General features: G+C 39.3%; 1 protein-coding gene across 2 annotated transcripts; it reads right to left on the bottom strand.

Moving 5' to 3' along the window:
* Nucleotides 1–1,106: 1,106 nt before the first annotated feature.
* Nucleotides 1,107–22,542, bottom strand: tango6 (transport and golgi organization 6 homolog (Drosophila)). 2 transcript variants are annotated; one of them, XM_028001321.1, is made up of 19 exons: nucleotides 22,351–22,542; nucleotides 20,254–20,683; nucleotides 19,369–19,573; nucleotides 18,350–18,466; nucleotides 16,922–17,066; nucleotides 16,544–16,650; nucleotides 15,867–16,029; nucleotides 15,233–15,300; nucleotides 13,776–13,888; nucleotides 13,516–13,692; nucleotides 13,307–13,433; nucleotides 12,990–13,193; nucleotides 12,729–12,872; nucleotides 11,202–11,636; nucleotides 10,041–10,098; nucleotides 9,595–9,753; nucleotides 6,919–7,070; nucleotides 5,091–5,204; nucleotides 1,107–1,328 (listed from the first exon to the last, which is right to left on the bottom strand). In XM_028001321.1, the coding sequence occupies exons 1-19, from the start codon at nucleotides 22,400–22,402 to the stop codon at nucleotides 1,152–1,154; spliced, it is 3,147 nt and encodes a 1,048-aa protein (XP_027857122.1). In that variant the 5' UTR covers nucleotides 22,403–22,542; the 3' UTR covers nucleotides 1,107–1,151. The 2 variants fall into 2 exon arrangements, with proteins under 2 accessions (XP_027857122.1, XP_027857132.1); XM_028001331.1 differs by having other exon boundaries at nucleotides 20,254–20,677; nucleotides 22,351–22,541.
* Between the last annotated feature and the right edge of the window lie 2,035 nt (nucleotides 22,543–24,577).

The following is a 24,577-nucleotide window of genomic DNA, read 5'->3' as shown; positions in this document are numbered from 1 at the left end:
CTAATGTTTGCTTAAACGCCCCTTAGTAAACAAACCACTAACTTGTTACACTTAAAAATCTGTTTGCAGCATTTTATTTTGAAAAGTTGACCCAGAAAAAGTTGGCAGTTTTGTCCCATTTTCTAGCGCCTGGGTCTTGGTACATTTGAATTCAGACAAAACTAACTTAGAAGTAACCATTCTGCAAGATACAAGAGCTTGTTTCAGGTCAATAATTCCTTAACATTGATTTTAAAAAGTACTTGTTGCACTGGCAGATTTTTTTTTACTTATCACATTTTCCCATGTTATAAGTGAAATAATGTGACAGTGAAACTAGTACTTTTTAAAATCAATATTAAGGAATTAATGACTTAAAACAAACTCTAGGGCTGCACAGTGGCGCAGTTGGTAGCACTGTTGCCTTGCAGCAAGAAGGTCCTGGGTTCGATTCCCGGCCGGGGTCTTTCTGCATGGAGTTTGCGTGTTCTCCCTGTGCATGCGTGGGTTCTCTCCGGGTACTCCGGCTTCCTCCCACAGTCCAAAAACATGACTGTCAGGTCAATTGGTTTCTCTAAATTCTCCCTAGGTGTGAGTGTGTGTGTGCATGGTTGTTTGTTCTGTCTGTCTCTGTGTTGCCCTGCGACAGGCTGGCGACCTGTCCGGGGTGTACCCCGCCTCTCGCCCGGAACGTAGCTGGAGATGGGCACCAGCAACCCTCCCGACCTCATTAGGGACAAGGGTGAACGGAAAATGGATGGATGGATGGATGAAAACAAACTCTCATATGTCCTGCTGAAAAGCTACTTATGTTAGTTTAATCTTAATTCAAGTGAACTAAGATCTTTGTGCTAGAAACCAGAATTATGGTAAAAAATAAAATCTCATTTTCCAAATCAAACACTGTAAAGTCAAAAATCACCTTGGTAAAAACAATACCGATTTTATTTATTTAGAAAAAAATTTTAAAACTAACTTGGCTCTATGTGAAAATATATTAACTGGGATTAACCAAGTTATGGTTTAATTTTCAAGTCTGATAACTGCCAGTATCTGCCTGCCAACCTGAAGTAAACTTAAAAAAGTAAAATACTAAGTAGAGAAAGACACTAGATGAAAAACAAATTGGACAGAACAGAATTATCCTTTATTGTCCCGACTCATTTCAGCTTCTACGGCAGGACGACGATCTTCTTCTCCAGCTTCTGCTCTGGGAAGACGAACCTCCTCATCACGTCGTCCAGCTCCTCCAGAGCCAGCTGCGCGTGGAGAACGGCCGCCTGGTCCGGGTCCGAGCGGACCACCAGCTTCAGGGCCCGGTACAGGTCCAGGAGAACGTCGCTGAGGACCTGCAGGAGGCAAACAGAGCAGGGCTATAGCCGTTTCCTGAATTTTATTTTAACCATATTTATTAACCCAAAAAGTATTTGGTTATGATGTGACTGGATAAAAAATGAGCAAATCAGTAGCTAGGAGGTGGAAATTAACTTTTAATCTCTTTCACAAATGTAACAAACTGCTGTGGTTCAACAGAACATTAAACGGTTTTCCAAAATAAAATGGAGTATTGGAGCCATACTAAGAAAGAACAATTAAAAAAAAAACCTTAAATAAAGCTAGAAGAATAAAGTCAATATTACCAGAATGAAGTCACACAAGGAAAAGTTTAAATAATATAATAATTTAAATAATATGGCATGTTTAGTCATTATAAAGCCATAATGACTTTATTCTTGTAATATTTACTTTATTTTTGGGAAATATTATGACTTCTCATATTATTCCGGCTTTATTCTCATAATACTGACTTATCTTTATCTCCACTTTATTCTCGTATTATGACTTTATTGTTTAAATATTATGACGTCTTCTTTGTTGTTTGCACCAGTAGCTACATCCGGCTGTTGATCATATGGCTGCAAAAAACCCTTTTCATTGCAGTTTTACCAACTTCGATATATTTTTCCCCCCCAAATCGGCATGTTTATATTAAGCAAATCTATTTTTATAATTCTAATTTATGCGACTTTACAGTCAACATGAAACGCAGCTGGTGCTGTGGAGGAAATCTCAGGTTTCACCTCTAACGATTTTTGTCCATCCATCTTTGCTCTCACTTTGGCTCCCGTCTTTTAACCATCACTCTATCCTTCCCTACTTTGACCTTTGCCCTATTTTTACTTTTCCCACATCCCTCTGTTATTACAGTCCAGCTGGTTCTGCAGTGATGACAGGACTTGGACCAGAACCCACAGCTGGAAGACAGCAGGAGCCACAGCACACCTGAGCAGGTACACAAAGGTCAGGGCGAAGGAGAGCAGACCAAGGAAATAATACTTTTAGATTGAAAGATCTTCATTTCTCTGTTTCAGTGAAGTTTTTCTCGCTTTTCGATGTCTCCATTCCCTTTTTCAAACACATTCATCAGATCTGGCATTGAAGAAACTAAGAAACGAAAAGGTTAAAGTTTTAAAATCTCTTGCAGAGTCCAACAGTGCGGGGTTACAAACTCCTCCATGTCAATGTTGTTTTCTATCATATCTGTGAAAAATGCTGTTTTACCCCCAGTTGAGATCATTTTAGCCCCCATATTCAAAAAGCTGCCACTCGTTGCTATGGTGACGCAATCCCAGTCGTCTTAAACCTCAGCTGCTGCGTAAAAACTTTAAGTTATACTGAAACAATTCTTGACCCATAAATGTCAGAACCTTCTGGTGACCGAACACGTACATTTTTATGAGTCTACAGTGTTTTTTGTCACAAATATGAGAGAAGGAAAACATTCAGACCCTGAATATAATGGAAGTGAATGAGAGATTACGTGTGAGCTCTCAGCACTCCGGGTTGATTTAACAGAAAACTGTAAGTCCTACAGCACTGACAGAAACACTGGGTGAAAGTAGAGAAAAGTACCTTCGTTTTGATAAGTTAACTGTACAGGTGGAGATAAAACTGGGGGAATGAAATCAGTTCAAATAAAATAAAAAATCTGAATATTTCACAGGGTCAGAATCTAGAGTGACATCAATAATCTGAACATCCTGTGAGAAAAATCTGGATATAAATCCATCAAACTTAGACTGTGATTGTGTGAAAAGTGTAAAATGAATTAAAACCTTAATTTAGTCAAATAAAAACCAAATTTCTATCAGCTGTTTAAACTTTGAACAAGGATTTTAATGGAAAGTACGGCTAAGATACGGAGCTTTAGTTCTTTTACTTCTTCCACCAAAATCCCATCAATTTTCATCTTATTTTGTAAACATGGTAAAAAATATCACCACCAATATGGAGAGCCAAAAGGGACAAAATAAAAAGCTACATCATTAAATTATTAATTAAATGTGCCATGAAATAAATGTTTAATTTAAATATTTAGATAATTTTTTAATAGACTATATATTACATTTGCAAATCATTGAAACAAAACGTAGAATAACTGAAGCAGAATAAGAATTAAATGCATATTTTATTGCTTAATGTTTCCTGTTCCTATAGCGATACCATGAAATAATTTTATCTATAAAACTCTGATCTGCTGAGTTCCACTGGTTTAAATTATTCAAACATTTAATTAAACATATATTTATTTCATGGTACATTTATTTCATAATCTAATGATGCATTTCTTGTTTAATTTTTCCACTTTTGGCACTCCGTATGCCAACATCGCTGCACTTTATTCTTGATTGAGCCACATTTGAACTGATTTATTTGCATGTTCTTTTTTTTCCCAAAGGTAAGAAAAGAATTTAAAAACTTTAAATTATGAAAAAAAGGCAGAATTGTAACAATTAATATCTTCATAACTTTCAGATACAGTTTGAATTACTGGGGACTATCGAACAACATCCACTTTTCCTTTTTTCTTTAATTCCAAAAGCTTAAAAACAGAAAGCAATCAGCAATTTCAGCAACAATGTTTTGGAATTAAATCTAAGATTAGACGTTAATTTGAGCACATTGATATAAAGAGTTAAAATTTTCTCAAAGTTTGAAGGGATTTTCTTGAAACCTACTAACCTAAAAGCGCCAGAGATGCCATAACATCAAACCATTCAGTTGTCTGAAGAGCCGCAGGAAACAAGAAGAGGTCATGCTAAGGTTTCTGACCCCGAGGCAGGAAACAAAAATAAAGGAAAACACAAACACACCTGAGATGTTTCCACCAGGTGGAAAATTACAAGCCGTGGAGTTTAAGAAACATCCATTATGTTGAGGATCTGACAAGCAGAACAAACAGTGAGCGTCTCAGTTTCACCTGCAGGTCAGGAAGTTTCCTCCGAACACAAAGCCCAACATCAGGACAGCAAGTTTCAATTTTAGATGAGAAACCAACACAAAGCAGCTTATAAGCATGAAGCAGAAAGAAAATGACAGGCTTTTACAAATAAAAACCCAGAAAGTGTTGCATGTTGCTGATATCCTGCAGAATCAGCTTTTAATGCAGCTTATTTAACTTTAGGTGAACTTAAAGTTTAATAATCTAATGTTATCTACATGTTTTTAATTGTTTTGCATATATTTCCGATATATTTCTTGCACAAATTGCAAAAGTTAGCATTTATATTTATACAGTTTTTGATTTTTAAATGTTATTCCATGTTATTTATTTTACTTTTTATATTATTTTATAGTTTATCAGCTGGTTTCTATTTGTGACCTAATATGTCTCGTAATTTCGTTCTCTAGTGCATCTCTAATGTTTTGCTGAATGACAGTAAAGATAATCTGGATTCACTGTAAAACCTCCCAATCTTAAAGTATTATTGTCTAGTTTTTAGTGCAAATATCTTAATATCTAACTAACTCAAAAGCAACTTTTCAGTAACATATTGAAACTTGTTTTTCGTCAATGATTAATTAACAATGATTAGATGCACTGGCAGATTGTTTCACTTGGAACATGAGAAAATGTCTTATAACTGAAACAAATCTAGTTTCAGTTCATCAATATTAAGGAATTATTTACTTAATCTCCTATATTTTGCTACATGTCTGTTACTTTTGTCCTATTTCAAGTCTCACACTGGAAACTAGAGAAAAATACTTGGTAATATTTGGTGTTTTTGCAGTGCAGGGTGACGTGGTGCGTTGCAGAGTTTTGTCACCTGGGTGGTTTTGTCGCTGAGGCCTCTGAGCAGCTGAGCGATGACGTGGACGGCGGCTCTCCTCACCTCGGCCTCCCGATCCGTTTTAATCAGCGCAGTCAGACACGAGCTCAGCTACACGTAACAATAATTTAAAATAAAACTTGTTACCATTAAATATTCACAGCAGGAAGAGGCAGGAAACCATCAGGACTCAGTGGAAATGAAGGCTAAAGAAAAAGAAATTCTGAATTCACAGCATCATTTTTGTGGCGTCCAAAGTGTGGCTGAGGGTGATATGTGGTCCCTGGTCTGACTATGTTTGGCTCCAACAACTATTATTTAAAAATTACATTGTTTCATAAAGAAAAATAAAACTACCAACAGCACCAGTTAATATTTCAGATTTAAAAAAAACACTTTGTGCTTTGTGTCAAAATGTCTGCAGCATTTTTCTAAATTTTAACGATATTAAAGGGAATCTCTTTAACGATTGTTGTCCAAATGGGAATTATTGAGCTGATTTTAATTCATCATGTAATTAATTAATTCATTACTTATTGCAGCAGTCTTAGCTAAAACTTTGAGACAGTCTTCACATCTTTTAAGACAATTAAATTTGGATTCGCATCATCCGTAAGCCATGATCGCAGGAGAGCTTTACTGTCTGAGAATGTTTAACTTTCTTTATGGCACTTTAAGTTTTTTAAGATGTACTTGTAGACATTGATATTTGTCTTGGTGTATGAACTGAAAATATTGAAGATTTAGACATGAAAGTGATTTAAATTGAGAGGTTTCTGAATATTTCACAGACTTTAGACTGTTTGATATCTGTAAAAAAAAGAGAGAAAAAAAATCAAACTAAAACCATGACTGTGCAAAAGCTGTGAAAAGTTTCCGACTATAAACTCCTGATGCACATGGCGTTGTCAGTGTGAAAAAGATCACAGGTTTATGAATAAGCGTCTTGTTCATCCAGCTGACACTGAAGCTCATTCAGCGAACGCGGAGCGCCGTCGTCGGAGCCGCAGACCTCGGCAGAGGCAGCTGAGCCTCACAGTTTGTGTTTGAAAACTATTTTTATATCTCAATAACATTTAATCTGCAGCGGATCTTTACTCGGAGGGACACGACCTTTACCTCAGTGTTTCCAAAAGTTGGGGTGAGGACCCCACTTTGGTCACAACTCAACACGTTTGGGGTCTTGAGCAGAAAAATCTGCACTGCAAAAAATCTTTAAAAAATCCCAGTAAGTTATTATTCTTTCATCTCACTGCAGAAACAAAAATCTTACCAAGAATTTTTGTCTAGTTTCTAGTCCAGATACCTTATTACACTTGAAATAAGACTAAACTAACTTACAAGTAACTTTTCAGCAAGATATTAGAGATTGTTTTAAATAAATAATTACTTAATATCAAGTTAAAAGGGCTACTTCCACTGGCAGATAAATTCACTTGTGACAAGACATTTTCCCATGTAAATGAAATAATCTGTCAATGGAACTAGCATTTTTTCCCATCAATAAAGGAATTATTGACACAAAGCAAGTTACTTCTAGAAACTAAACAAATATACTTGGTAAGATTTTGTTCTTTTGCATTGTTGCCTTTTAAATAACATTTCTTGTATTTTAGTAACTTTTCACTCCCTTGTGAACAATAAATGTTTTAGTTGAATTATACTTTGACATGTATAGCAGAGTTTTAGTCAGACTAAGCTACAAATATTCTATAAAATCTGCTAATCTTGAACAAATGCATAAAATAAAGCAGATTTTTGTTAGAATATTGGAAAAGCATGATTGAAACGTGAAATATATAAAATTTTTCAGCGACGTTCTCACCTCTTGTGCCAGCGGTCCCAGAGAGTAGTCCAGTCTCTGGCAGAGTTCCCCCAGGTTGGACAGGCTGCTGGCCCGGACACTCTGGTCCGGATCTCTGGTTCCCTGCAGGAAGACGCCCAGCAGAGGGCGGCCGAGGTGCGGCGCCAGTTCCCCTGGAGGACAAACACATGCAGCATCGGGCGAGACTCTTTCAAACCAGATCCCATAAAAAAACTTCAAATGTCTAGGATTTGGTATTTTTGTTTTCTTTCTGCTGTGTTTTTTTATATGTTGTAGCGATTTATGAAGGCATAATTTAGTTTAATTTGATGAGCATGACAGACATAAATACTACCTGTATGTTTTGAGTCAAGTCGTTTAAATTGCTGCTGTGTTTTGAAGCAGGGCTGAACAATATGGCTGAGAAACGTATCATGACAAAAGCATTTCATGCGAATAAATATCAAAAATTTAGAAGTTTGTCATAAATATCTGAAATGTAGCCAAACTGGTGGTGTGACATTATCTGTTTTATTCAGTTTTCACTTCATGCTGCTGTTTTTTATATTTAAGCAGTTATGAAGAATAGCAGCAGAATTTTAAACTGCTGCTGCGCAAGTTACTGTGAAAGGTGTTGCTAGGTAACCAAAGAACGAGTGAGTTGCTAGGTAACCAAAGAACGAGTGAGTTGCTAGGTAACCAAAGAACGAGTGAGTTGCTAGGTAACCAAAGAACGAGTGAGTTGCTAGGTAACCAAAGAACGAGTGAGTTGCTAGGTAACCATTGATGTTAATCATGTCTATTGTGATATATATTGTTTTATCGTCCAGCCCTATTCAGAAGTATGGATTACAAATTATTTGATAGACTGAATAAATTAATTAATTAATAAGCTCTGTCATGATGTAGACTTTTACGTTCCAGATTCATAAAAGGCTTGAAAGATGAGAGTTCAAGTGTCAGATGCAGATTTGAACATTTCTGATAACTTTTTCTGGCTTATCTCCATTTCAGCCAAACATGTCGACATTTGATCCTGCATTTTTGTGCATTTTTCCTGCACAGTAATCATCTCACAAGCATCAGCAGAAGCTTAAATTTCTCTTCAGTCAGACGAGATGCTGTGTTTCGCTGCGTTCATTTATGTATTTTTCTGACTCAGCTCTGGTTCTGTGTGCCAGATTCCCATCGTGCCACTTTTCTGGGACAATCGGGGTGTTTATATCCCTGCATGGAGGTTGGAAGGAGCTTCAGTTTGCCTCTCGGACAGCTGCTGCGTTTGACTCCAACATCCCAACCGGCCAAAATGTGTCTTTTTGGCCAAGCTGTGATTTTCTAATTAGAAGGTTTTCTTGATCGACTGGACGTTCAAAGCCTAGTTTTCCGTTTCTGGTTTGTTCCTAGTTTCTGGCAGAGAAACTTGCAGACTCCTCTGTAGGAATTCTGCATTGAAAATGTTAAGTGAATTTGTGGTTGGGTTCGATGCACGCTGTAAGGAAGGGTCAATGCTGTGTTTGTGTTCCCGTCGGTCAGTTGGACGCCTCAGCGCTGCTTGGCAGAAGCAGCTGCAGGCGACTCTGTGCTTTGTGTCTCCCACGAACACAGCTGGTTCCACAGCCAGCGGCAGGAGCAAACCTGCTTCAAGCTGAATAATTTCAACATGGCCGCCTCCTCTGAATAGATATCCACGTCCCTCTTATGGGACGTTTGGCGACGGCCATATGCATAAATCAATTAATCACGATAATTAAAATGAGCTCGATAATTTCCACTTGCATTATTTATCATTTCTTCTTTCCCTCTTTCTACCAAAAACTGGATGACAGAAGTCTTCAGTCTGGTGCTTTGGTTTCAACAAGCTCTTTTTTTGAAGGACAATTTTGTTTACAGAAGCTTTATAATGGATTTTATTTGTTGTTTCGGTTGATTTGTTTATTTATTTTGGATATTTAGAATATCTTCCAGCACCAGTGTTACATTTTCATTAGAAATTAAAGTTAATTGATCTTTGAGAATGTGTTCTTTTATTATTATTATGCCATTACCATTATATTATTTTAAAACTGTCTCAACTTCTGGGACAATTTATGGTGCAGCAAAATTTGTTATTGTAACAGGTTTATTCACATCCCTTAAAGGAGGCCCAAAGTAACATTTTGCACGTTTTTGTTCTTCTATTTGTGTCTCTGCTGCCTCTAAAAGCAGCTCAAGAACTTAAAAAACTAAAAAAAACGATAACAGCTGTTTTACCGGCCATAAGTTAATGTTTTTTGGTGTTTGGAAAATGACACCAAAAATATGTCAAAAACCTCTCAATTATCGAGTCACATTCATTGGGAACTATGCCGTTACCTAGCAACCCTAGTGGAGTTCCAGCAGGTTTGGTCAGCTGGTTTTACTGCTGTATAATGGCTGAATGAAGTGGACCACTTCCTGCCATCTTCTTGGCTGTTTTTCGTCAGTAGAAACATTCGGCTGTTCGTGTGATGTGAAAAATGTGTTTCCATTTCGGTTTTACGAAATAAAACTGTTTGGATGCAGCTGAAAAACCACCTCAGCGCAAAAACTTTTTATCAAAATGGTTTATTTAAGTTGTTGTGTATCCATTTAGTAAATTCTAATGTTAATGTAAAGTCAATTAATGTCTCATTAATGGACTGAAACAAACGAGCCACACGGACTCTGTCTGATACTCACCCATCGCTCTGCTGGCCCGCATCAGAACCTCCCCGACCTTCAGCCGGGTCTCCAGGGAGCGCTCCTGCTTGGACGAAGGGAGCGACGGGCCGCGCTGGAAATCCTGGAGGAGCCTCTCCAGGATCCGACCCGGGTAGGACTCAGCCAGAACGGCCAGACCTGAAAGCAGTTCGGACTCAGTCTCTGTTATTGTGAGCTAAAAGGAAACTAACAGCAGGCTTCAAGCTATAACAAAGCTAACAGCAAGCCAAAGGTAACATAAAGCTGACATCTAGCTAAAGAAAAGAGGAAGTTAACAGCAAGCTGCAAGTTAAAAGGAAACTAACAGCAAGATGGCGTCAACAGAAAGCCAGCAGCTAGAAAAAGCTAACAGCTAGCTGAAGTAACCTTAAAATTACTCCATATACAGAGAGTTATAAAAATAAACACGAGAGCGGAGGCGTTACCTTGGATGGCCGACAGGTAGACGAATGAGTCTTCATGTTCCAGGTTCTCCAGAAAGAGCTGGACAGGACACAGAGAGACGGGGAATTATGGAGATCCGGACCGAGGATCATCAAGTCAACAAACATCAGAGAGAATAAAACAGATGATTGATCCGAGGAGAAAAAAACCGGAGAGGAAGATCAATACCGGGGGTTTCTGCAGCATCAGCAGGGGCCTGGAGCTAAAGGGAATCCCTAAATAAGGGGCATCTCTTCCTTAACAAGCCCCCAGGAGGGCAGCGGCGTCCCGCTGAGGAAGACTGCCTCATCCATTATGAATGTCCCAGGAGACGAGGATGAAACGGGAAACCTGCTGATACTCGCGTTCGGACCACAAAGCAAACAAGAACTCCTGAATCTAGGAATTACAACCTGGAAAATTCCTGGATTCGAATCTGAAACTCAACAAAGGTTCGTTATCATTATTTTTAAAATCTACATTTTAAAAATAATGTTTTATTTTTGTCTCAAACTAAATATCTCAGTTTTCCAGGTTTTCAAATTCAGAAAGTAATTTTGTTTCAAACGTAAAGGATATTCAATATTTAACTTGAAAATGTTAAATATTAACTGGCTGTGATTCGGTGATAGTTTTTATGGAAACGTTCTTCTCTGTGTTTTTTTTTTTTTTTTTCCATCTTTTTCTCCGAAGAGTTTTTGCGGCGCTAGTGGCTCGTATTTTTTGTACAGTAGGCAGACAGGAAGGAGGGTGAGGGGGAAGACATGCGGTAAAGGTCGTCGGGACCGGGAGTCGAACCCGCGATGTCCACGTCGAGGACTAAGGCCTCCAAACATGGGGCGTGCTAACCCCCTGCGCCACCACAGCACGCCCCCTTCTCTGTGTTTTTAAAGTGAAATTTTCAGCTGAGCTCACCAACTTGACTCTCCTCACTCACATGTTGTGACTCTACACTGTTGACCGCAGTACAGAGCCATGTAACGCGCTGCTGATACCCTGGTAACCCCCCAGAGGAGAGAGGCTTATAGGTCAAAATGCGACTGATCTGCTTTATGTAATATTAATGCGTTAAAGACTTTAGATTATGTTTATGCCATATCGCCCATCCCTACCTGAACAAGAAGAAGAAACGTTATGAAAAAATTCGTCAGTAGTCTACGAACCGTGAGGACTTTCTCCTGAGCCTGGACGGCCTCTGGGTGTCTGCGCTGCACCATCCGGGTCACGACTCTCAGGGCGACAGCTCGGGTGGGCACGTCTGGGTCGCACGCCTCCAGCAGCCAATCAGAGAGTGATTTGTTACTTGGATCAGGGTCACCGGATCTGGATGGCGGACTGGGGCGCTGTGGGAGCCTGCTGACTGGCGTCTGCTGGTTTCTTTCTTCACTCTTCGCTTTGCTGTTCTTCGTCGTTTCGTCGGGGTTCCCACGGCAACGAGCAGCATCAGCGAGGTTTTCAGGTCGGTGGGCGCCGTGAGTGGCGATGACGGCTCTGAGGTTGGACGCCAGCTCCTGGATGACGACATCGGGATGCTGCTGGGACAGCGTCTCCAGTGGCCGGAGCAACTTCAACATGCAGGAATAATCCTCAGCGCTGATCTGATGAGGCAAAGGTAGGAAAAAAACAACCAGAAAACTAATCAACTGCTGATAAGAAATGCATGTTATTGATTAATGAGTTGATCTAAAGTTGATCAATCTTAATTAAGTTGTAAGTGGCTATTTTCTTAAAAACCTGAGTCTTCTGAGGGTTGACAATCAAAGCCATAAATAGCAATTCTTTTTCATTAATATACCTTTCAGTTTGTTTTAATTTGCCATACGATTAATTGATTTATTGCTTATTGCGATAAGATGGTTTGTCACAAAAACATTATACAGTCTCCAGTTGTGAAACCAGTAACAAACATTACATATTTTTTCATCATCAAAACACATAAAATAACATATTTATAATATTAAAAAGAAATACATACGGTAATTACATTTTAATATAATTTTATCAGCTGCATTCAATACTGACTGACTAAACAGAAGTGTTTAACTAAATACTAAACTTAGCGATAATTAGAGAATTCAACATAACAGGAACTTCAGGTTCCTGAAAATAAGAATAAAAGATGAAAACTTAATCCTTAATTAAAAGAAAGATATTCATACAGAAGCACCGTCTGTAGTTGCTTTGGGAAGAATGTTAAAACTTTTATCCATCAAGCGAAATAACTCACAACAAGCCCTAAAATTTGTTTTCTATCATGTTACAATTTTTCGGCGATATGCTTTCTGTCATCACATTCTCACCTTCGTAGCACAGCATTCATTTTTAGTTGAAAATTTGACGCTGCTCCGCTGAATGAGCGTTAATAAGAAAAAACTTAACTTAAAGAGCTTGGCGAGTGTTTATATTTCTAAACAGAACCGGAAAAAAATGCTTTTTCCACCCCACAACGGACCCTGTTTGGACCGTTTCTCCATCTCGTGCTGTGAGATCTCCGCCATCTTTGTTTTTGCTTCTGTTAAGGATGACCAGCGGCGCCCTCTGCAGGTTGGCGGCCAAACTACAACAATGACATACGGTCTAAGCGGATGTTATTAGTTCATCGATTGGAGCTAATTTTAATCTAATAAACCATTTATTGGTAATTAATCGTAAGTTGATTAATTCCATTAGCGGTTTGAGGGATTTTGTACCTGAGGTGCAGACAGGAGCGTCGCCACCAGGCCCATCCCCATGCTCAGCGTCTGGCTCTCCACTGGGTTCCCAACACCTGGCGCCGAGGTCCCATCCAGCCCAACGCAGGCCCTCTGGAGCAGGGACACCATGAAGTCCACAACCTGCAACCAGAACAGATGAATCTTGGTAAAAGTTCTATCCATCCATCTTCTTTCTTCAATCATCCACCCTTTTTTCCCTCCCTCTCTCTCCAGCCATCCTTCCCTTCATCCTCTGACCTGTGAGGTTTTCCTCAGCAGCTGCTCCTGCTCCAGACTCTCCACCATCACAGCCAGCGCCTGAAGCAGAGTTAACTTCTCTGCTCGCCTCTCAGCTCCACCCAGCAGCTGCTGCTCCACCTCCAGAAGCGTCATGGCCGCCACATCCACCTCCTCTTCATCCTTCAGCTCTTCATCTACAGCAGCTGCCCAACCAGTCAGCTCCTGCAACAGAAATTTCATTGGCCTTAGTCCTTTGCTGTATGCTGGAGAGTTTCTTCTCTTTGTTTTAACTCTGCGGTCTGCAGGTTTTTCCGTGATGGCGGTCCTTTTGGTACCTGCAGCAGGTCCAGGAAGAAATCCCCGGCCAGGTCGGAGTCGCTGAGTTGGGCCAGCAGCTGCACCAGACACTCCAGCCTCCACTGCTCCCCGGACAGCTTCTCGTACAGCTCCTCATCCTCATCGCTACGATAACAGCAGAAACTCTAGAGTTACGCTGAAAGCTAGAAACCGCTCAGATGATTACAACTCAGCTCTGCATCGTCACCTGCAGGTCTGTCTGCAGACGAGCCTGACGCCGCCGTCGCCGCCCGCCGTGAAGTGGAACGCCGCCGCCACGTCGTTCCCGCGCTCCCTCAGGCCAGAGAGTTGCCTGAGCAACGGCAGAGCTGCAGATGTCTCCGAATGCTTCAGGAACCAGAGCAGGATCTCCTGACAGGGGGCGCTGTGGTGCACAGAGAAGACATACGATTTATTTCTACGTTCGCTGCCGAGACACAGCGGAGAAGATTTCCAGTTAAAACTCACCGCAGATGGGAGATGCTCTGTTTGGTGAAGCAGAAAAGCGTGAAGATGACGGGAAGAACGTCTTGGAGTGCCGCGAGGAGAGTCGGAGACGGACTGTTTCCAACGACCCAGATCTGACCCACAAAGAAAAATGTGAACAATGTCACCCTGAAGCATCAATAATCACATCCAACACTGTATATAGATAAGATGAGATAAGATACTTTATTTTTTCCCTCATGGAAATTATAATTTCCGACTACCACAAAGGACTCCTATGTCCTTTCTACAAAAAAACAAAACATTTTTTGTAGACAAGTTGTATTGTATTGTTTACATTTGGAAATTTTGTGCATCCGCACAATGCTGGAGGGCAAAAATAGACTATTCTTTTACTTGCCATTGGTAGCCATGCTGCTGCGGTAGAACAACGGCGTTAACAAAATGAAACCTGAAGATGTAGGTGTTATTAATTTAGTGCAGTGCGCCACAGTAAATGGAAAAAGAACGCAGAAAAACTGTTGGAGAATAACTCAAAACCCCTGGTAGTATTCTTTTTTCTCTCCCTATGTCAACTGCACTACATGCAGACCCGTTGCCATAACAACTAACGGACAACAGCTCCACTAGCGTATCAGAATTCAACACCGAAAAACACACAAAACATTTCCTGCACAATATTACATCTTCAGACTTAATATTAATCATGCAATTATTAATAAGTTGATTAGCTAATTTTAACTCCTGCTCTACTGATGATATGTCCGGGAGTTGGTGTGTGTTGCCTTATTTTTTTTTAACTGAACTGAAGCACACCTAATTCCACAGCACATCTACATGTTAAGGAAAACAGAGTTTGGGGGGAACTTGAAACTGCTTCTTACCCAGCAGGTTGTTGCTAGGTAACCAAAGATTGAGTGAGTTAGTTGAAGTCACCAACCTAGCTTAACTCGCACTGAGGAGTTGAATGCTGTGCAGTTCTGGATCGGAGTTCACTATTATATATATATATATATACACTGCTCAAAAAAATAAAGGGAACACTCAAATAACACATCCTAGATCTGAATGAAAGAAATATTCATTGAATACTTTGTTCTGTACAAAGTTCCATTTGCACAACAGCAGGTGAAATTAGTGTCAATCAGTGTTGCTTCCTAAGTGGACAGTTTGATTTCACAGAAGCTTGATTTACTTGGAGTTATATTGTGTTGTTTAAGTGTTCCCTTTATTTTTTTAAGCAGTATATATATATATATATATATAGAATATTTTTAAAAATGTATTATTGATGATTTCTGTATCACCATATTGATATTTATTGATTATTGTCCAGTTCTAATTCAGGAGACATTTTCTAAGAATGAGTGTTAAAGTGGATCTTATGGATCTCTTTATCAGATACAACTTATTTCAGTTCCCTTTTCTCAGAAAAATCATAAATAAAAAGAAAGAAGACTTTTTTCAGATTGTTGCACCTTGTAGACATCCTCCAAACAGCGAGTGAGATCCGACTCCTCCACAGCGACGTGCGGATGCTCTTCAACTACAAAACAAACACAAGAGACGGTGATGAAGGCTATGGGTTTATTTAAGAGCTAAAATGTAATAAATTAGAATATAACTGAAAACCCCATTTAATTCAGAAAACTTACCACTAAGAAAAAACGCATTATGTATATTAATCACAAACAGTTGTTTCACAAACATCCTTTATTTCCGTTTATTATGGTGATTTTCCACTTAGAGTTAATGAAAACTTGACATTTAAAATTAGAATATTATATAAAATCAGTAAAAAATCTTTTTTTAAAAGACAGAAGCATTTAAATAGTGAGGATTCTGACCCTCACTATTTAAAGATACTAAAATATGATTTATAGTTTTTGTACAGTGGCGGTTTGTTTGAGCCTAAAGGAGAGAATCACCGTGGCAACCAAATTCTCAGTGCAGGTGTTACGTTGTTTACTTGTTTCTTCTTTCTCTTTTTAGCTGCATTGACCCCCTTAAAAAGACCCATCTGAATATTTAGATATTTTAAACTACCAATTACTTATTAGTTACTTTAGTAACTATTTGAACATCAGGCCAGTCTGCGGACATGTTACTGACCTGCAGCGGTGATGCATCGGTGCAGCGGGGCTAGCAGTGGGGCCAGCAGGTATTGCTGAGCGAAGGTGGGCCTTTCCTGGACCATAGAGAGCGCCGCCCTGGTGGTGACTCGCTGGAACTGCTGCGCTGTCAGTTTGTCTCGGAAATGCAGGAGATCAAGAATCTGAGGAGCATCAATTCGTTTAAGCCACAAATATTTATAAGCAGTATTAAAAAGGTTGCAACGGACAAACTGAGACAAATAAAGATTACACAGGTTTGCAGCACAATAAACAGAAATACAATAAATCAACAAGTACTGGCAGGTATGTCGACACGGCGGAATGAAAAGCTTTCAGGGGTGTGTCTTGCTAACCGCTGCAGGTCGGTTAGCAAGGAAGATAGGTGGATATTTCTGAGAAGGAGTAGCTGCTAGCTATAGCGGCTAATCAAAGAATTAAGGAAGGTTTCCAGTGCAGACTGCTTTCCATGCAAGTCTGCGTTCCTGCTGATCCAAACCGCAGGCAGAAATGAGGGATGGGGTTAGCTATAACGAGGTACAGGTGCAGCAGTCTACCTGCAGCACCATCAAGCAGCTGGAGGAAAACGATCTGATCAGCAGAAACCCTGAGTCTGTGTCTGCTCAGATGGACGACGTGCTGCCTGCGTCACCCTGCAGAGGAAACCGTGATGCTGACCTGAGGACAGACCAGCCTGAAGTATCCGTCCGCTGAGGCCGACTGCTGAGGGCAGGCAGCCAGGATCCGCGCCACAGCGTCACATTTCCTCCAATCCGAGTCGCCCCCTGCAGGAGGAAAATGGAAGTTGATGAGCGGTTTACAGAAGCAGCATTTATTATTTTCATTTAATTCCATTTAATATATAGATATAATTTTAGTAATCATATATATATATGTCCCTTTAGTTATTTTAGTTTTCCTTTAGTTATTAAATATATATTTCTTGTCATTCTCATCTGCCCTCTGGGCAGATGAGAATGGTAACAGTCTAGCTCCGCTACTGCTGATGGAAACCTGAAGGATTATTTGCACATTATCTCTTCTCCTCTTCCTCACCTGTTCCTCCCTCCAGGATGGCTCTGACGACCGCCTGCACGCCGTTGGGCTGCATCAGACGCTCAGACAGCAGCTGACCGCAGAGACGCCTCAGCCAGGCCGGCGCTGATCCCAGAGCGGCTCTGGAGCTCCCAGGTGGACCTGACTGGAAGCAAGCAGAGAGGAGAGGGATGTGAATCCAAAAGCAGCATGTAGGAGCATAATGATCCATGGAACCAACACAAGTTTCATCAAAGCTCAAGGAACAGGAAAACAAGAACCGCCTTGAAAAACTGGAGAACAAAACATGTTTTCTTGCTGGTTTTGCTTTCTGTTTTATTATTATTACTGATCCTATTATTATGTTTTATTTTTATTTAAATGGAAGCTAATTTCCTGCACTAGAATAATGTTTTGGACAAAAAAAGGTCAAAAACAACCACAGTTTGAGGAATCTGTTGGTGAAGAGTCATGGTTTTCAACTCATTTTTGCTGCCATCATGTGGACAAAATAGATCACTGCAGCCATAAGTTCAATATCTGTCAGGATTTTTCAGATCAGCAAAAAAAGATTTAAAGGAAAGCTTCAAAATCTGATAGAAAATTTCTGATGTTTTCAGGTATGATCATTTTATTTTTTTTAAATTGGTGGATAATTCAGAAGTTTATTCAAAATTTTTGAAATCCAAAAAAACTTTTCTTTCATCGTCCATTTCCTGCATGTTGATGGCTGCAGCTTTTCTTAGAGGAATCCAGTCTGGTCATTAATTCATTCCAGATGGATTCTTCTGCAATAATGTATCAACATGATGCAACATGTACATCACAGGGATAACAATTATTTTAGTAATTGATTATTCTGACAATTAATCAAACAAAAGAAAATTGGATTTTTAACTCTTAAGCTTAATTTATGTAATTTTAGAACTGCATAAAAATGCAAATAAATAATTAAAATTCCTTTTTAAACTAATAAAATAAAAATTTTATTGCCTAAAATACAATATTGTAGCTTTCCTTCAGGAAAAGGTTGATTATTTGTAGCAAAGAATTAATCAAAAAGTTCAGTCATTTCATGACTTTACATGAAATTGTAGGGCTGAACTGGTGATTATGTTTTGATTAATGAATTAATTGCTAGGTAGCAAAAGTTACTTAATAGGAGATTTAACTAAATTTGAACCAGGCAACGCTATAAATGCCACTTGATGAATTTTTTTTCTTGAATGCTAAATGAGTGTATATTTTGTACAGTTTTGGCTTAATTACTGCTCTTTGTTCTTTCTGCAAATTACTTTTTCTTGAGTCTGTATATGCTAGGTAATGATAAATCGATTACTAAATTTAGTGGATTAATTGTTGCAGCCCCAATACGTAATCAGCATGTGATGGACGAATCTGTTCTCTGCACAACAAAAACAACATTTGGGTCAGAACACGAAGCGGCACCTGTTTGGGTCCACCCTGCAGGACCAGCAGCTCCTTGGCGACGATCGGCTGGTAAACTTTTCCAAGCAGATTCTTGAGCGCCTCTTTGCACGACCGACTCTCCTCTGTGCTGAGTGGCTGCATCAGGGAGGATAAACAGAAACTAAAGCAGCAGGACTGAAACGGTCTGCACTACATTCACACTTCTTTCATAAGTTTGTAATCAGAATTTTTAGCCGTTGTTTATATTTGGATTTAGCACATCGAGAATTATGATGCATGTCTCACATCAGTGATTTAAAGGGGCAACATCATGTAAAATAAAAATTTTTGAGCTTTGCATCGTGTTATAATGTCATTCCCTCATTAAAAACAAACCTGGAGTTTTGCTCTGATTCTGTCATGCATGTTTGAGAAATCCTGCAATCTCCATGGCAACCCTTCAGCTGTGCAAAATGCCTGGTTGGACCTAGCTCCGCCTCCAAGACACAGGTCCTCCTCAGAGCTGCAGTTTCTAACTCAGCTCCTTCAGACTAGCCAGCAGCAATTAGCAAATACCTGGTGGAACTATGCTCATAATAGAAGCTACTACTCAGTAAAACGATGGTAAAAACTTTGTTAAAGGGTTAATGGAGGAGAGATGTGATGATATCCTGTAGGAAGCATTTCAGGAAGAACAGGAGCTTCTTAAAGAGACAGAGGTCCAATTTCAAGGTGTTAAATCAGGACGTAAAATTTCTTATAAACAGACTTTTTATAATAATTGAAGGTAATATAGTTACTTGATTGGTATAAAATGCCATGATGTGCCTGGAAAACACATAATACCGTCCCTTTAAAAGCTGGATAAAATGCAACATGGCTGTTAAGACTGCAGATCGGACAACTATCAGATCTGATTTAGTTCCACATTTGGAAGTGGCAGAGATCAGGGCTTCTGTTTTTTAGTGAAAAAGCCAGAAGAAGCTGGCATTTAGTTAAAAAAAAAAAAAAAAAAAAGCGTATTTGGGTCGCAGCAGCATGTAAGAAGGTAAACCCACCCTGTGGTCCTCTCGGTGCGGCTCGTAGCCCAGCTGGCACAGAGCTGCCATCACGTCCCCTAGATGTCTGCTGAACACCAGCGTGGCAAGAGTCGCCATCTCAGCCACCTGCAGCAGGACTCTGGTTGTGGTGAGCAGACGGCGACCCGCCGGGGGCGACGCCTCCCTCCGGATCAGCTTTTCCACCACAGCACCGAATGCAGACCTAATTAAACAATCATGAAGTTTAGAACGATTAATCTGAGGGCTCGAGTACTTCTGACTCGACAATTTTGTCTCACATGACAAAAAGTTTGGGTTTCAACTCTGGTTCGCACTCCAATTCAGAAGATGACAGTAATAGGTGTGGCCATTTATTGCACCATTTGTCATTTATTATGAAAAACTTCTGATCATGATAATTTCGATTTATTGTTGGATGTTAAAAAAAACTGTCAGGATGCTTGGAAATGTTACATTTGCCATTGTTATTTCATATAACATGGGAAAATGTTATTTAAATCACGAATTCTAATAATATTTTAAAAATTAAATAAATAAAAACTTAATTTAATTAAAGAAATTAAATATTTATTTAATTTACTAAATATCCGTAAGTTTGAAAGTATAATTGAATGCAATTGCTGTTTTTTTGTTATATAAATCACACTTTTGTTTAATTAAGTGGTTCCCTGAAGAAGCTTGTTTTAAATTGTAATGTTTTTTCAGAACAATATTTGTGTTTGAATCCTGTGCAATGCAGTCACAGGCATATAATTACTGAAAAAATACGTTTTTTATTGTTAGTACCACAAAATATCGTGGTAAGATTCTAAGGCTATATCGTGCACACCTAAAAGCTATTTTAAAACTGCCAGTAAATTAAAGAAGAAGAAGAACGCCCACCTGCGGCCCAGTGGGACTCCGACCCCGGCGCTCAGGTAGGGACAGACGCCCAGAGAAACCACGAACTGCAGCGCTGCGCCCAGCGTCTTCTGCTGGGAGACGCTGAGGACGTCGGGCGGAAGCGGCGGCGCCATTTCCGGCGTGCGGAGGCTTCCTGAAGGGGGCGGGGCCTCCTGGAAGCGCTTCAGCTCCTCAGTCAGGTGTCGGGTTAAGGCGAGGAGGAGGAGGAGACACTCTTGGACAAAGCTCCAGGTGACGTCATCTGTCTCGGCGCCGTACCAGTCAGCTTCGCCCTTCGTCTCCTCCCTCAGCCGCGCCGCCCGCTGCAGGCTGCCGTCGCTCCGAAGCCGCTCCAGAAGGACGGACCTGTTGGCCCCCAAGGCGGCATGGAGGGCCTCCTGCTGCGACGTTTGCGCAGGCGCTTCTGCAGCTGCAAACGCAGAAGATCAGCGTGTAACAGTATTTACATTTAATGTTCAATTGAGCCGTATGTCAAATTTTCCCTTTTGCACCACCTGGTGGTAAATCATAGAAGGTGCAAGTTCCATCTTAGATGTTTTGGAAAGAATGTAAAAACTTTAAATTCTTAATCTTGATACAAAATTTTCCCTAATGTATGATCAATTAATCTAATTATTATATGGCACATTTCATATTCACAAGTGTACATTTTTATTATCTTCAACCTTTTTTACATGTTGGTTAAGAAAATTGAATTATATGTATCTATTTCCAAAAGTACAAACATAAAAGCTGTAAATACATATGAATGTTGTAGGTTACAGAATGTTTTTAAATTGGTCATGTCTGCAATATCTGCTTTCTGCTTTTTTGTACCAATGTATTTACTGTAAGAGTCTACACCCAGGCATGCATTTTCATATTCTATGTTCTGTTCATTTGATTTTCTCTGTATTTGTAAACAAAGAGCAAACTAGCAAAGCTAGCAAAGCTGTAATTAAATGTGCTATACCGGTGGAAAATTATGAAACAAATCTGTAAGTTTGTACATTTATGTCTGTTTTTTAAAAAAAGAAGACACTTTTTAAGTCAATTCAGCGCTGTTTTTTCTGTATCGGATTGGCATTGGCCGATACTAAACATCAGATATCCATATTGTAAGTTAAAAAAGTGAATTGATGCATCCCTATTATTTGCAAACGCTGGAAACTTGCAAGGGTGCAAATTAGGGCTGGCTTAAAAATAAAATCTGATTTTAATTGATTTCCTCCCTCCAAGCTTTCCTTTCAAAAAAAAATTATAAATGACCAAACATATTTTCAAAAGGTGACTTATTTCAATCTTCCCCCTGTGTCTGTTTATTAGCAGAATAAAGACACAATTTTACCAGAAGAAATAAAATTACGAGAATTTTCAGCAGTGTTCAGTAGACATTTGATAAAACGACATGTTATCAAATGCCATCATCAGGAAAAATACAATAAATAAATTGATCAATGCTCCAATTATTAATCCAAGGCAGCTCAGGAACAGATGGGGTTCCAGCTTCTATTTAAAGGAACTCAGTCTTTCGGCAGGTTTGCAGTTTTCTGGATGTTTGTTCTAGATTAGAGAAGCATAGGAACTGAAAGCTGGTTCTCCATATTTGGTTCTGGGGATGCAGAGTAGTCCACAAGCAGAACGAAAACTCAAGTCACTTTGAAACAGTTTTCAACTAAGAAAACTGTTTATTAGTTTTATTAATAAATTAATAAACAGTTTATTAGTTAATAAACTGAGTTTATTCAGTTTATCTCAATAAAATGAGATCAGTTTGAACACTGATCTCATTTTATTGAGATAAACTGATCTCAATAAACAGTGAGATCAATAAACTGATTTCTAAAAAAACTCTGGAACTGCCATATATTATGCAAAATAAATAAAACTAGAAATAAATTGGGTTATGGAGTCTGTAAACAAAATTACTGTTAAAAAATATTATCCAGTAGATTCAGAGAAAGAAACAGGCAAAACTATCACGTAGGACTTTTATAAACAAAAACTACAAACTAACAAAGGAACAAATCTATAGCAGAATGGACACAAACCATGTGAGAATCAGATTTCTGAGAATTTACCGCGGCAGAAACTCACCGCCCAGAGGTTGGGTCAGGATATTTATGGCGGAGAGGATCTCGGAGGTCATCTCGGACTCCTGGCTTTCATCACCGCTCTGACAACAACACGCAACTGTTATTTATTTCTGATATAAATCCCGCAACATCAAGCTACACGCAGCTTCGGCTAAAAACATATACCGAACGGACGCTCGCGTCTGACGTCATCACGCAGCGCCGATCTGAACGGGAAATGATTGGCTGACACTGTGGTGCATTTACTGACAGCTGAAAACGTCAAAAATGTATTTGGTTCAATTTAACTCGGATATCAGAGTCTCCATTTAATAGTCTATAAGTGAGCCTGGTGTAAATGTTGTGTTCAGAACTAGTTATATTTCCTCCGTTTGATTTTCTAAAGCATTTTTAAAAATGTATTTATTGTTTTTATAAAAGCTGTTACTGTTCCCTCTATGGTCCAATCCTCACATAACAGTAGAATCTGTAGTGTGAACAGGTTCTGTATTAGAAATGACGAGGATAAAAACAATAAAAGTAGCCAGTTAAGGTGGTCTGGATGGTTTTCCCCAACTTTACAATTCTTGAGCCCAGATTTCATGAAGCAACTGTAAAAACTTATTTTGGGCTTCAAGTTTTTCAAACAGCTCCATAGTGTAGTTTTTTTTTTTTTTTTTTAGACAAAAACAAGATCTCACCACTAGTCATTTTGTTTAACCAAATAGGTTTTGACACATGAACAGGTAGTATACTGGTTTAGAGAACTGATACTGAGTGTGTCAAAGACTTGCCTAATACGACCAAGAAAAACCCATCACAGCATAGACATGTAGAATACAAGAGCGCATACATTTAATTGAATTTGATTAAAGTTTTTAATGTAGAAATGTTATGAACCACACTCCATCCCAGTGGTGCATAACTTAAGTTTCTTAGCAAAAAGAAAAAAACTACCTAGAAGGAGACACTGGATAAGGTTCTATTGTCAGGACACAAGAGGTACAAAAGTCAAATTAACCTGTTTGAATTCCTGACAAACTGGATGACTATCTGGGCATAACTGGTATTTAGATTTTGTAGGCAAGGAGAAGACCAATTTTTATTGCTTTATAAAATTGATTTAAATACAATCATTGGTGAGATTGAAGGAACTTGTCCTAAGCAATCCTTTGTCTACAAATTTGAGCAATTGCTCTCAATTGAATAGAGTAAAGTGACTTAGTGGATAGTCATATGCAAGTTGAAGCAAAAATAATTCTGATCCTTGATGAAAACAGAATGTTTAGACACCCAAAGCAGATGCAAAGGAAAAACTCCAGCATGCTGAAGCAGAGGAACATGTAAAAATTGCAGGATAGCTTCCCTGAGTGTGTGTCGCCCCTCAGGCAAGAGTCCACAAGCATGACTTCACCCCCCAAGCAGGAAGTGGAGTTGCTTTAGATAAAATCTTAAAGCACATTGGAATATTTGAATCAAGGCAAAGATTGTTTTCATTTTCAGGGAACTAGCATGCAAATATTCTCTACCAGAAACCTCATAACCAAAATTTTAGGGCTACAAAACTACAGTCAGAACTTAATGCTAACACTTGCTGTAAACAAATTCTTTAATACATGTAATTTTATTGAGTTACTTTTGGACAGACTTCCAGGCCTGGAACAGATTGGATGTCAGTGCAGCAGTAGAGTACAACATCCTGATTGCAACGAATCTCTTTAGTAGCCCTTCTGGCCTGGATGGTGAGGATGTTTCCCAGGATGGTGAGGATGTTTCCCAGGATGATAAGGATGTTTCCCAGGATGGTGAGGATGGGGAAACACTGGTGGCTGGAGGACAATTGGTTCTGTTGGGATGTAGCGGAACTGGCTGAACCTCAGCTGTTTGCAGTTGTAGCTCGACTTGGACTTGTAGGCGTAGACTTGATCCTCTTCATCTACAGGAGCGAAGACAGGCTCGTCCTCACAGCTGGTGTGTGCATGCAGAAATGTGTAGATTTAGTGTTAACATGTTGGTTCTAGTCCTTGAGGGCCAAGGGCCTCTTACTAGAATCCTATAGACATAGCTTGCTCAAACTGCTAGTTTACTATGCCTGGTAACTTGTTTTGGATGTGCTTGACGATGTACGGAGGATTTCATAAATTATGACCAGTGGTTGCTGACCATAATTGCATCAAAGGTGACACATTATCCTGTCATTGAACAGGTTAGGTTTATGGAAGACTTTTTTTTTTTTGCACATTTGACTG

The sequence above is a fragment of the Xiphophorus couchianus genome, chromosome 2, assembly GCF_001444195.1.
Source record: "Xiphophorus couchianus chromosome 2, X_couchianus-1.0, whole genome shotgun sequence".
NCBI lineage: Eukaryota > Metazoa > Chordata > Actinopteri > Cyprinodontiformes > Poeciliidae > Xiphophorus > Xiphophorus couchianus.
The sequence above is the reverse complement of the archived record's forward strand: the minus strand, read 5'-3'. Positions and strand labels throughout refer to the sequence as shown.